At 40.0% G+C, this 12,068-nt stretch overlaps 1 protein-coding gene across 3 annotated transcripts in view; it reads right to left on the bottom strand.

The window, feature by feature from the left end:
* mtus2b (microtubule associated tumor suppressor candidate 2b) overlaps nucleotides 1-12,068 on the bottom strand; it is a 28,160-nt gene that overhangs the window by 11,945 nt on the left and 4,147 nt on the right. For 2 of the 3 annotated variants that reach the window (XM_005455051.3, XM_005455052.3), the window contains exons 2-7: nucleotides 8,572-10,574; nucleotides 7,799-7,985; nucleotides 6,944-7,150; nucleotides 2,737-2,883; nucleotides 1,472-1,570; nucleotides 162-358 (exon numbers count right to left, since the gene is read on the bottom strand). In XM_005455051.3, the coding sequence (XP_005455108.1) occupies nucleotides 162-358; nucleotides 1,472-1,570; nucleotides 2,737-2,883; nucleotides 6,944-7,150; nucleotides 7,799-7,985; nucleotides 8,572-10,371 (2,637 nt within the window). In that variant the 5' untranslated portion in view covers nucleotides 10,372-10,574. The remainder of the gene's footprint in view (nucleotides 1-161; nucleotides 359-1,471; nucleotides 1,571-2,736; nucleotides 2,884-6,943; nucleotides 7,151-7,798; nucleotides 7,986-8,571; nucleotides 10,575-12,068) is intronic. The other variant, XM_019345246.2, reaches the window with a different exon arrangement.

Raw genomic sequence — 12,068 nt, 5'->3', positions numbered from 1 at the left:
ACGAGAATGAAATAAAGTCACAGCATTAAAGTCACATGTGACACACACACGTATCCTATTTTAGGATTAAGAGTGAAAGAATTTGAACACTGCACTCTTACTCGGCTTTTCAAAGTCTGCGGTCGACCTTGCCGAGATTGCAGAACTCTGCTAAATCTTACCTTGTGACAGAAGTGCTGGGTAGTGATGCTGAAAACATCCAGGCACAGCGAGGCTTTCTTTAACTGAGCCTGCAGAGTCTGTAGCTGCAGGGCCTGCCGCTCACATCGCTCCCGCAGCTGCTGGATCTGAGCGCGATCCACCTCCTGTGCCTTTTCAGTCTGAACGGCACCATAAACTGCTGTTGTCCGACCACGAACTGTAGATACGCAGAACAGGCAGAAGAATATAGTACGTTTATTTTATTTTTCTTCAGACTTATAATAGAAATAGAAATATATAGAGAAACAGAACAAACAAGTCAATTTCCTTATGTGGATGCTGGTGTAATTTTAATAACTGAAACAATTTACAATGTTTTTTTAAGATAAGAACAGGCTACCAGTTAGAGTACAAAACGAGACTGTCATATCAAAACAATCATATTACAAGAAATTAAATAAAACTGTCAGAATATATCATCAAACGATACACTAGCATATGTTGGTAGCATTAATCAATTAATATTAATAGCATTAATATTCTGTTAAACTGTTGTTCAACAGTAGTGCAAAATATAATGAATCAAACAATATTTTGATAACCAAGTAATTAAAGCCATCTATATTGCAAACAACTGAATCCAATACAATTAATTCCAGCTACTAAATTATCAGGATTTCCTGGTATGGTATATAAATGTTCATTATAAATGATTTATGAACTGTTGTGACACAAAATGTGGAATGCATTTTGGTTTATCTGTTAAGCCTACACATACATATAAATAAATGAATTACTTATTGCCTGGATCCTCGGTGGTTTATCTGTTCCCACAGTGACAAATAATCTGAGAGTTAATCATCTGCTCAGAGATCAGAACAATCAATTTCCGTCATAAAGCCCCACTCATACTTTCCCTGTAAAAGTCTATTATGTGTGCAGTATGAAAACCCTTATCACCTGCACTGTTTGGCCTGTTTGCTCTCTGAGAAAAGCAGAAATTGCTGATTTGTGCTCCTGTAATCTGAGCCAGCAGTACTACTCCTGAAGGAGCCATCCTAGCATTAGAGCTATCGTGCTTTGTTGCTATGACAACATCATGGTGCTGTGGGTAAAGTCTGGGATGAAGTGCGGCGAGAGAGCAAGAGCGACATGGAATGAAAAAGTCACTGCAAATTTTAAAGATACAGTAGCAGCTGATGGTGCTGCACAAAAAACCTTCTTTTTACCACTTAGGAAAAAAACCAAAGAGACATCATGGTATGTTAAGCACACCTTATGTGCCTGTAGTTTGTGTTTAAATGTATGCAGTGTGACAGGGCTGACTCACCAGGGGACTGTGGCTTGGGAGAAACCACTGCAAGTCTTTTAGGGGAGGATTTTGGTGACAGCTCAGCCTCTGTATCCTTCTGTAAATCTCTCCTAGTTGCTGTGTAACAAAAAAGGTGTTATTTTCTTTGTAATACACAGAATTGAAACATAAGACAGACATTTTTTTTGTTTTATCTCATAGGAATTATTTGCCTAAATATCGGTTAACCTGTACTTCTGCTACACTACTTCTGGTTTTTTACTACAGATAAAACTTTGACACAAAACATGAATAACATTATAAAATAACATCACTTTTTTATATTGAATAAAATATGATACACATGTGCAGACTGATCAAATGAAACCCTCGATATAAAGGGATTTTTTTTTTTTTGTAGAATATTGTTCATCCCTCCGACAGAGTTCCTGGGAGTAAAAACAAACAACAACTTTGTTTTGGTTTTTCCCTATAATTCTTCAAATCAGTGAATAACTGAAAGCATAAAAAAATGTCTGGAATAAAGACTCAGCGGTCATTGTAGGGCAGTGACCACTAGCTGGAGTTACTGCTTCACTTGTTCACACAGATTCTGTCATGGGAAGATGGAGCGACTGATGGTTCACCCAGAAATACAAACTGTCGCCACAGGATGGCGCTGATGCTCCACATTCACTGCAAAGACGCCAACATGAGCACCACTGTGCATTAGCTAACAACAAAGACGCCCACAAGAGCAGAGGGGGAGTATAGGCTACTGTATGATACTGTATCCCTGCTGTGATGCAATGCTAGGCAACAGTTCGGAAACACTGCACATGACTAAGTTGTCATAAATACTATTTATCATTTTCTACTCATTTTAGTCCCAAATCAGAAACTTGATAAGCAAACTGAGCTGAACAATGGACAATAAAAGCAAATCAATGAGTAAACACTCAATCGTAGTGATTATACTCTCAACTGCAATCATAATTAGCAACATTGCAAAAAAAAAATCATTGCTTGAGTACAAAAAGCACAGCTGTGTTTATTGTTTCTAGCTCAACTTCTTGCCCATGTACAGGACTGTAGCTCAAATCGGCACAGACAAACTGTTCTGTCTTCCTGCTTTTACTTAAAACTCCACAATAACTTCTAAAACTCAGACATTTCTCTAAGCAGCTGTGTGGGAATAGGTGGGGCTTATACTGAGGAATGAAATCAAACGGGAATTTCAATCACACATACACAAACTGAGCACAATCATTTGGTTCCCCTGGCTTTGTGCTAGAGTGCTGTACCTAGTGGGGAGCAGTGCTGTGGTGGCAGACTGCGCCGCTGGAGGCTGGGGGCATTAGGAGGGTGAGGGCGGCTCTGAGCAGGGGAGGCTTCTCTGGTTGGTGCTGTGGCTTTATGTTGAGGTGTGTCATCGCTGCCACTGCTGGGATCTACATCAGAAAAGAAAAACATGCTCAGGGACTGTGGCAAACAAAAATCACACAATGTTGCTATTTATATATGTATGTATGAAATATGTTTTTATTTAAAAGCTGCGATTTTCTCACCTCCCGAATGTGATTAAGCCTATGTAAGGCAGTCAGTGTGCATGCTCTAGCGCTGACTCTTAATATATGGGTCATTTCCTAAAAATATCAGTGACTGAGTCTCACCTGACCGCCACAGGATTAGTGAATTTTTTTTCGTAGATTTTGTAGACAATTCATATTTAAGGAATGCATGCAAAAATTTCCCTTCATTCTATGAAAATTTCAAGCAGTTTGAAATTTGGTGCTCTTCAGGTCGCCATATTTTTCCCTCTTACTAAAATCAAATTTAAACGCTGCCACCACACAATTGTTTTTCTACTTTTTTACCTATTTTTCTCCCTATAACTTTGAGCATTACTCAATGGGATATATCACAGTTTTAAAAAGCAAACTCAACCCAATATAATGTCTACTATATTGTAACAAAAGCAATCATCTGTCACCATGGACAAAACAAGTTACAGCATATAAGAGGTTGTCTTTACTTATATTTTAATAACTTCTAGTTGTGCTAAAATTATGTTGCATATCTAATGACGAAAAAGAAAGAAAAAACATTAGATTCTGAGGAAATGGCCAAGAAATCTATCAAATACTTCACCTTGGCCAACGTAGATATTTTGACTTTGACTACAAAAACTAAATTATTCATGTTTTGCAGGTATGACATATTTTTGTGGCTAATTTATGACTTCCAGCTTTTTGTTTCTTCCTATTGAAAGGGAGTTTTTCCTTCCTATGGTTTGACTTGATTGTTTTAGCCCCTGTGACCCTCTATAAAGGTGTGAGTTGTTAAATGCTGGATCGCTTTCAATCGCTCCATGTCTCAGTGGATTACGATACAGTCACATGTACAATTTTGGGAAATACCCGACTATGCAAACTGATCCCTCGGCACCACAAACTCTACATATTAGGCACAGAGCCAGCCATGGTCTATAGTAAATTATGTTCTTGTTTCTTAACACAAAAGATTTGATTTGGTTTAGTAATACTGAGGGAATTCTCAGCGCCATTTGAAAATGAAAAACTGTGGAATGATGGCATTAAAGCTAACTGTCAATTTCAAGCACGTTCCAGATCATTACACTCTTTCCTAATGGAGTTTTGGTTCTTTTTTGCTTTGTTTTGTTTTTTCTGGTAAATTGCACACTCTCATCAAGATTCACTAAAAACGGGGTGCTGTAAACATCGTAATTATTCATAAGAGCTGCTGTTATGCCTCTAGCTTTTATGGAAATGAAAGGCTGAGGAACAGTGCAGCTGAAACATCCTCCAAATAATCACAATGAAATTATGATAGTTTTTACATATTTTTGCATGCTGTATACTGTATGCATTTCTCAGATATAAACCTTTAACTTTATAATAGTCAAAAAAATTCCATAAGTGCATAAATGATGGAATTTACTTCGTCGTTATAAGTGAAGAGTCAAACCAGAGAGCTCTAATTACTAATCATAAAATATTCAGCAGCTCAGTCAATGGTAGTGCTGACACAAGCCCTAACTATTGGTAATATAACACTTTTGAAGAGGAAAGGATAGCTTTGTGCCCTTGAATTAAAATACCATCACTCTGATCTAATAATGTCAAATTGTGACCCAAGGAGGCTGCAGACATTCAAAAAACATTAAGCTATTGTGATACATATACATATATATATATATATATATAAGCATATTTTAGTGATACAAGGGACAGTATAGCATAAAAATAGATTAAAGGAGAACATTAAATCACTTTTGATGTAAAAATGCCAAGGCTCTGTGCAACACCTCTAGTGATGCTTTCCACTGCAGCAGCATGAATACACCAGGGAGAGTCAGCAGATTTTTTTCCTTTCTTTTTTTTCCCTTTTCCCAAAGGTGACCTACTGAAATGGAGACGAAGCCAAGAAAGGGATTGGCTAAAGGAGACGGCCGAAGGCTGACTCACACTGCTAAATGCTTGTTTCTAGCATGCATGTACAATACAAATCCACCCCCTGTAGTAAGAATCCTCTGATCAGCACCAAGGAGGACTCTGCTTGTGACTAACTCACAAGCAGCGAGAATAGACAAGCTAATAGCATTCAGAACAAATGTGCCTCTGGGCCGTGTGGCAGTGATGAAGAACTGGTGACAGAAAAATGGAAAGAAAAGTCTGCGTTACTTTACAGTCAGCATACTGTGTAATATGTTCCTCCTGATTGAACTACACCAGTGAATTAATTATTTCACTAGACCTGAGCATCATGATGACAAGGAGCTGCTTGTTTCCTGCTTGTAGCTGCATTTGGGGCTTATGGTTATAGCGTGGTGCAGTCTGAGCCAACAGCCTAAAGGGAAACACTGTGGTGCAAGCAGACAGTTGTGTACGCCGTCTGAGCTGCTTCCAAGTATTTTACAATCTGGCAGATACTGAATTAGTGAAAATGCACACAAATCTGCTTCAGTTTACATATCTAAAAAGATTACAGAGCCACTGGCAGTCAAGTTGGTCATCCTCATATTAATGTTGAGTTGAACTGTAGGTGTTTTCTTGAGAATCAGTGGTACTGTATACACCAACTAATTAAGAGTACTATGGAGCCCTTTTAGGGCTGCTACTATTTCTAAGGCCAGGCAGGATTCAGCTGTCAAAGACTGGAATAAATGCAGTGATGTTTAAGCAAAGGACAACATTAATCTGCGATTATAGATGACAATGAGCAAAGACAGCATTGGATGATTAAACTCATACAGTAGATAAAAATTAATAAAAATTAATGACCGTACCCGAGTGCGAAATGTTATTTTCATCTGATGTTGGTCAGTTTTAAATTAAATTTATCAGAGAAGTTTGCAAGCTTGTCTTAAAGAGCCGCTTTCTCTGATATTCTTTATATTTTCTGTTACTGTTACTATTATTTTTACCATGACTGGTCTGTATTAAGCTGTTGCTTTGTTGCTTATGTGTTTCTTTTCAGTGTTTCAGGTTTCTGGGGTAGAAACTGCTTCTCAGAGGCGGTTTACATTGTAAGGTAAAGACCCTACATCAAGGGTGCACAACTCCAGGCTTAAACGGCCGGTGTACTGCATGCTTTAGATCTCACCCTGGGTCAACACACCTGAATCAAATGATTAGTTCAGTACTAGGCCTCTGGAGGACTTCAAGAGACATTGAGGAGTCAATTTAGCCATTTAAATCAGCTGTGTTGGATCGAGGACACATCTAAAACCTGCAAGACACCGGCCCTTGAGGCCTGGAGTTGGACACCCCTGCCCTACATTATTACAAAGAAAATAAAATCATTGTCTTTAAAATATAAGAATCATTACTTATCACTACTTTTAGTGAATCACTTTCAATGGCTGCTATTGCGTTATTTCCTTTGGTTTTACACCCAGACCATAACCATATATCTAAACATTTTCCAAACAATGGTCTATGAATCAGCAGACAACACACATGGCCTGCTCATATTTAGCAAAGCCTTTTTTGGTAATAAAACAATAAGTCTTATTAACCGACACTTTCTTTCCTGACACTTTGCTGACATCTCGTTCACACACAGAGATAAGTACATTGCCAGGTGAATTTTGCTGTCATTGCTTTATGCAGATGAAGACTGGGGAATATTTCACTGATGGTACTGAAATATGCATTGGGAATTCTGCAGTATGCAGGCTGAGCACAGGCAGCAGAGGGAGAGAGAGTAACTTTAAGATTTCTTCCTAAAGAAATCCTTTCTTCTCTGAGGCTCTGTGCTGCAGTGGCTTACAAATGCAGAATTCTGACAAATGATTGAAAATGAAACAAAATCAGCAGCTGTTACTATAGTAACTGAGGATAGACCAGCCACACCTGCTGGTGAACTAATAAGGAGATGTAGATGTAGTAAAACATTGGTGTGGGGTAACCTTTTATTTAGGCAGAGTAGCAGTAAAAACAGTATTAGTCTAATTCATAAAAAATGAGTTGAGTTGACATAACTCACGCTGAGAACCTCGGCCTGGGTCACTGTGGGTGCTTTCATTAGACTGGTTGCTGGATACAGATGAGACACTGGAGCTCCGGACAAATCCTAGAGAAGCCAGACGGGAAGCTGGAAGGGCAGAGAAACCTGGAGGTCGAAGGCCAGACTGGCCTGATTTGAGCAGGAGGCTTTTTGGTGTGGTTTCTGGACCTGCCCTCCTGGGCTCTCCTAAAGGTAGAAAAACAAGTAAAAAAACCCAAGAAAAAACAACTTTAAAAACCTGATTTAGTTTATACTGAAATAAAATAAATAAATAAAAGAGGAAGATTACATATATATAGATATATAAACATTATTCAATGACTAAATTCCACATAAATAAGAAAGCACCATATGTGCAACCAGCCAAGAGTATCATTTATAATGTAAGAAGGCAAAATTATGCAGTGCGAGCTGGTAGCATGTGCAAGTTACACTAACTTCAAATGCTTTGCACTTCAAAGAGTTGAGGTGCCAAAAGCCAAGGCTCATCCATAAGCATGACAGGAAAAAAATTAGGTGAATCATTCAGCAAGCCCAAGAAGCTTGTTGAATAAATAACTCTACAGCTCGACATCTACGGGATGGGAGAGTGCGGAGAATACTGAAGTAGGTAGAGAGAGATGAGAAAGATCTGTTGAAATGATTTCCCAAGATTTGCCCTAATCATCTAACCACATGGGGTTTTTTAACGTAAGCGTACACAAATACATCTTGTGTTAAACTTTTGAACATTCCCAAAACAACCTTTGAAAATGCAGCTGTCTCTGATACTAAAAATGCAGCTAACATTTCAGTTCACTTTCGAGTCATTTTGCCAAAACGTTACCATCTCACCTGCCAGATCTTGTTGGCCTGGGGTGGACACTTTGGCAGCCAGATATTGTGAGGGACCTGACCTTTGACCTGCCTGCTGAACTCTTGGCTTGGCTGCGGGCTGCCTGGTGACTGCACCAAGCCCAAGCTGAGGCCTCAGGGTTCTCGGCGAGCGGTAGACACCACCTCCTTCAGGGGAAACATGCTGCTGAAGGACATCACCAACAAAACCAGTTACTATAACATCATTCACATTCTAGACTGATGGACAGCAAGGTACCATATGATAGGTTTGATTCATGTATAATTAAGTTAGGCACGTTGGTTTTGTGTGATAATACACCTAATATATTACCACTCTGTTGCTGTTTGTGGTGCAATGTGAGCCAGTACGTGACCATATTAATCTAAAACACAGCATGTGCAGTGTAGCTGAAACTGACCAATCTGCATGAACAACTAAAGGGTTAAAAATGCTTCCAGGTTGAGCCGCCATCATGCTAAATCAGGGGTGGGCACCGAGGGCCGGTGTCCCTGCAGGTTTTACATGTGTCCTTGAACCAACACAGCTGATTTAAAAGGCTAAATTATCTCCTCAACATGTCCTGATGTTCTCCAGAGGCCTGGTAACGAACTAATCATGTGATTCAGGTGTGTTGACCCAAGGTGAGATCTAAAACCTGCAGGGACACCGGCCCTCGGGGCCTGGAATTGCCCACCCCTGTGCTAAATTGTTCACACAACACCATAACCTGAGTTGTGTGAACATATCGAAACAAAAGTCCGCTTCTCACCTCTTGAAGATATTTGTCTGATGCCTCCTGGAAGCTGTCTGGCTTTCCGCTCCGTTGAGGGAGAGTGCTGCTTGGAGGTTTTACTCCAGTCACAGCGACACCTGGAGGATAGTATCCTGTCTTCTGCATCTCCTGTCGATATTTGTCAAATAGCAGGTTTGAGGAACAGAGCACTGGTGTGGATTTAGTTTGAGAAGCAACCTTTGGATCTTTGAGAGCTGGTGGGTTGGAGTAAGAGGGTAATCTTGATGTGTGTGTGGAGGCTTCATTTAGTGCATCGGTGAGTGGTGGTTTTGCTTGAGCATTCTTTCGAACATACGTGATGATTTTTGGTCGCACGTTTTTGGGCTTCTGAGGGGGCGAAGATCTCCTGGGTTCGGACTCCTTCTGTTGAGGCATGATAGGTTTGGGGATTCCACTGCTCAAAGTGGTCTTAGCATGTGGCTTGACAGTTTGACTTATTCCTCTTTGAGAGGAGTCACTGCGCTCCAGGCTCAGTGCCCTGATGCCCTGGACCTTAGCTGGAGAACCAGGAGGTCGTCTCTTAGGTGACGAAGAGGAGGTGGTTTTAGGGGATGTAGGAGTTGCTGGTCGACTAGGGCTTCCCCATGGCTTCCTCCTTTCCAGACTTGAAGAGCTGGGAGTGGTGGTGTTCTCAAAGGAGCCCTGCTTTTTTAAGGTGTTATCAAAAGAGAGCTGCTTCTTTAAAGAATTCTCAAATGAAGGCTGCTTTTTGAGACTTTTATCAAAAGAGCTTTGTTTCTTCAGTGTGTTATCAAACGAGCCTTGTTTCTTTATGGCTTTAGGTTCAATACATGACTGAGTCCCCTTTGTACCTGTTCTGAGAGCCCTGTAGTTCACATCAGGGGTTTCATCAGCTTGTGTGCTTTTATCTATTTTAGCGTTGCTTTCTTTTTGACATTTTGTCGGAGAGGTTAAAGCCTTGTGCTCAGTACAATTTACCTCCAAAACACTACCCTTTGCTTTATTTCTCTGGTTATTATTTGTCCCGTGCTTGCCACTGACATCATGTGCCTGTGATACAGCATCATCTGACTGAACTGCTGAATTCAAATTCATATCTACATCTTTCTGGGTTATTGTGCTTTTTCTAGCAAAAAGAGAAGAATCATCAACTATTTGAGAGGCCTTGCCTCTCTCAGAGATAGTGGTGCAAATCTGGGAAGTCAGGTCCTCTGAGATGGTTGAATGAGGACCAGAGGCAATATGCCAGGAGTCTGTCATCTGGTTCTTGCCAACAGTGTCCATGGCAGTGGCCATGCTTGAAATGGTGGACAGGCAGGATACAAAGACATCAGCTTCAGAGCTTAACTCAGTCTTGGAAGCTTCTCTGCTCTCAGAGACATGAGAGTCATTGGATTCTTGCTCACTGGCACCGTTCAGAATTGACTTCCTTTCTTCCCTGCCCTTATAATCTATCGCCTCTTCTGCTGTGGATTTTCTGCATGATGACGGCTGTTCTTGAAGCTCCTTCCGCTCTGCAAGCCCAACAAAGTCCTCTTCCTCCTCAACAAGATAAGCCTCCAACTCCTGACACTCTAACATCTCAAATTCAGCCAGCTCAGGGTCATCACACTGAGAGTCTGTGCCCCAGATGATGACTTTGTCTTGCTCTGCTGTTTCAGTTATCAGTCCTGACAGACAGCCAGTATCCCCAGTTCTCCCACCATCTTCTGTCCGAATGTCATTGGCATTGGCGTCGCCATCAGCCAGCATGCCACCCTGCTGGTTGTTATTCCTTAACTCCCCCTCACCAAAGGGCTCTTCTTGCTCACACATTATGAAATCAGCTCTGAGTTTGTGGCAGCCTCAAGAGCACTTAAAATAAATCGTCGTCATCATCAAGTATCAAAAAGTCTGTCTGCCCATCAAGCTGTCCTACTGGCAGAGCAGGAGCCTATTTTCAGCATGTCAGAAATGTGAATGTTGAATATCATGTCTAATTTGGAGCCTGGGTCTTCATGACATCTGAGGTCCTTATCCTGCATAAAAACAACAGATCACAAGTAAAGAAAACATATTAAAGATGACTTAAAAACAATATTCAACAGGTATATTAAAAAAATTGTGACATCTTATAATAATTTCAATCTTTCAGTCTGCTTCATCATAACACCATGAAATAAAGTGAGGTTTTTTGGGGGTGGCAGTGAAAGATGTGTAGATGCACAGAAGGTAATGTAGGCTAGACCAGCAGGAGAAATCACAGTTAACCTCTTTCAAACACAGCAATGAGTGATTTAGCCAGCATAAACAATATTAATGCATAATTTTTTCTGGCAATTTTTTTCTTTATCAGTTTTCTTTTTTTTATACTTCTTTGTAGCTCAAAAAACCTCAATGGGTGTTTTTGTATATGAAGCAGCTGAGGTAATATGATAACTTAATGGTTACAGCTTTTGTAAGAAAATCCTCAGGCCCAGTGTGGGATAAACTCAGGCCTGACTCTTGAAAAATGACATTAGTGAATTAGATCTTAGCTGGCAACCGGTGTCTCTCTAGCTTTAGGAATGTGAGTGAATTCAGTAGACAAGATAATATGCTCCTTGGAATATTTGTTACAGGTGGGAACAACTTTGTGGTTAAACAAGACAGAAACTGATTCTAGAACAAGATCTACAGAGAAGAAGCTGCAAACAGAAAACATTAGCCTAAAAAATTACTTTTATTGAATTATATAACTCCCTGATCTAACTAGAGACTGCTAAGTTTAAAATACAATTGGGGACAAGGGAACAAACGTCTCTTGTTTATGGACACAATCATTATTGTTCTGTGTTTATGACAGTCAGATGCAGTTACTGAGATTGTCTTTTGTGAATACTTTTGAGATACTCGACCTTTGCATTAAAAAAGACACATTATTTCTGTAATCCCTTTTCTGCACCATCTATTGCTTGCAACAACAACAAAAAAAACATCCAAGAACCTATCTCTTTTTTGTCCAATCAGCTGAGTGACTGTGGACTTTTTACCTCCACAACTTTTACAGTGTTTATGATGGGCCACCTCTAAACTGCCAAGTACTACTGAGGCGTTCTCATGACCCAACTGTCTGCTTCTGCACTTCTAAAATCATTTAATAGACTGCTTGATGTATGATTTCATTTAAAGCTGACAAAAATAGACAAATAAGTAAATACAATATTTCATCCTTCATGATATTTAACCCTTTCCTTCCTTAAGGGAGATCTATATGTAAACTTTGTATTTCAAAGAGTTTTAAACTGTCAACATAAATTTTAAGTTTGTGGATATGTTACCAAAATCTGGAAGTTCACTACAGATTAAGAGCTATGCCACTTCCTTTAATTGCCCTGCAATTTTAGTCAGCCAGCAGGTACCATAATTGCTCAGATTTAGCTCAGAGAGTTTCTACTAAGCCAATATGAGAAATGTGAATGAAATGTCCTGAGTGGACCCTTTGTAAAGGACAGAGAGCACTGACAGGCCCTTTGATCTTAAGCAGCAACTCC

This window comes from Oreochromis niloticus, linkage group LG14, assembly GCF_001858045.2.
Source record: "Oreochromis niloticus isolate F11D_XX linkage group LG14, O_niloticus_UMD_NMBU, whole genome shotgun sequence".
Classification (NCBI taxonomy): domain Eukaryota; kingdom Metazoa; phylum Chordata; class Actinopteri; order Cichliformes; family Cichlidae; genus Oreochromis; species Oreochromis niloticus.
The sequence above is the reverse complement of the archived record's forward strand: the minus strand, read 5'-3'. Positions and strand labels throughout refer to the sequence as shown.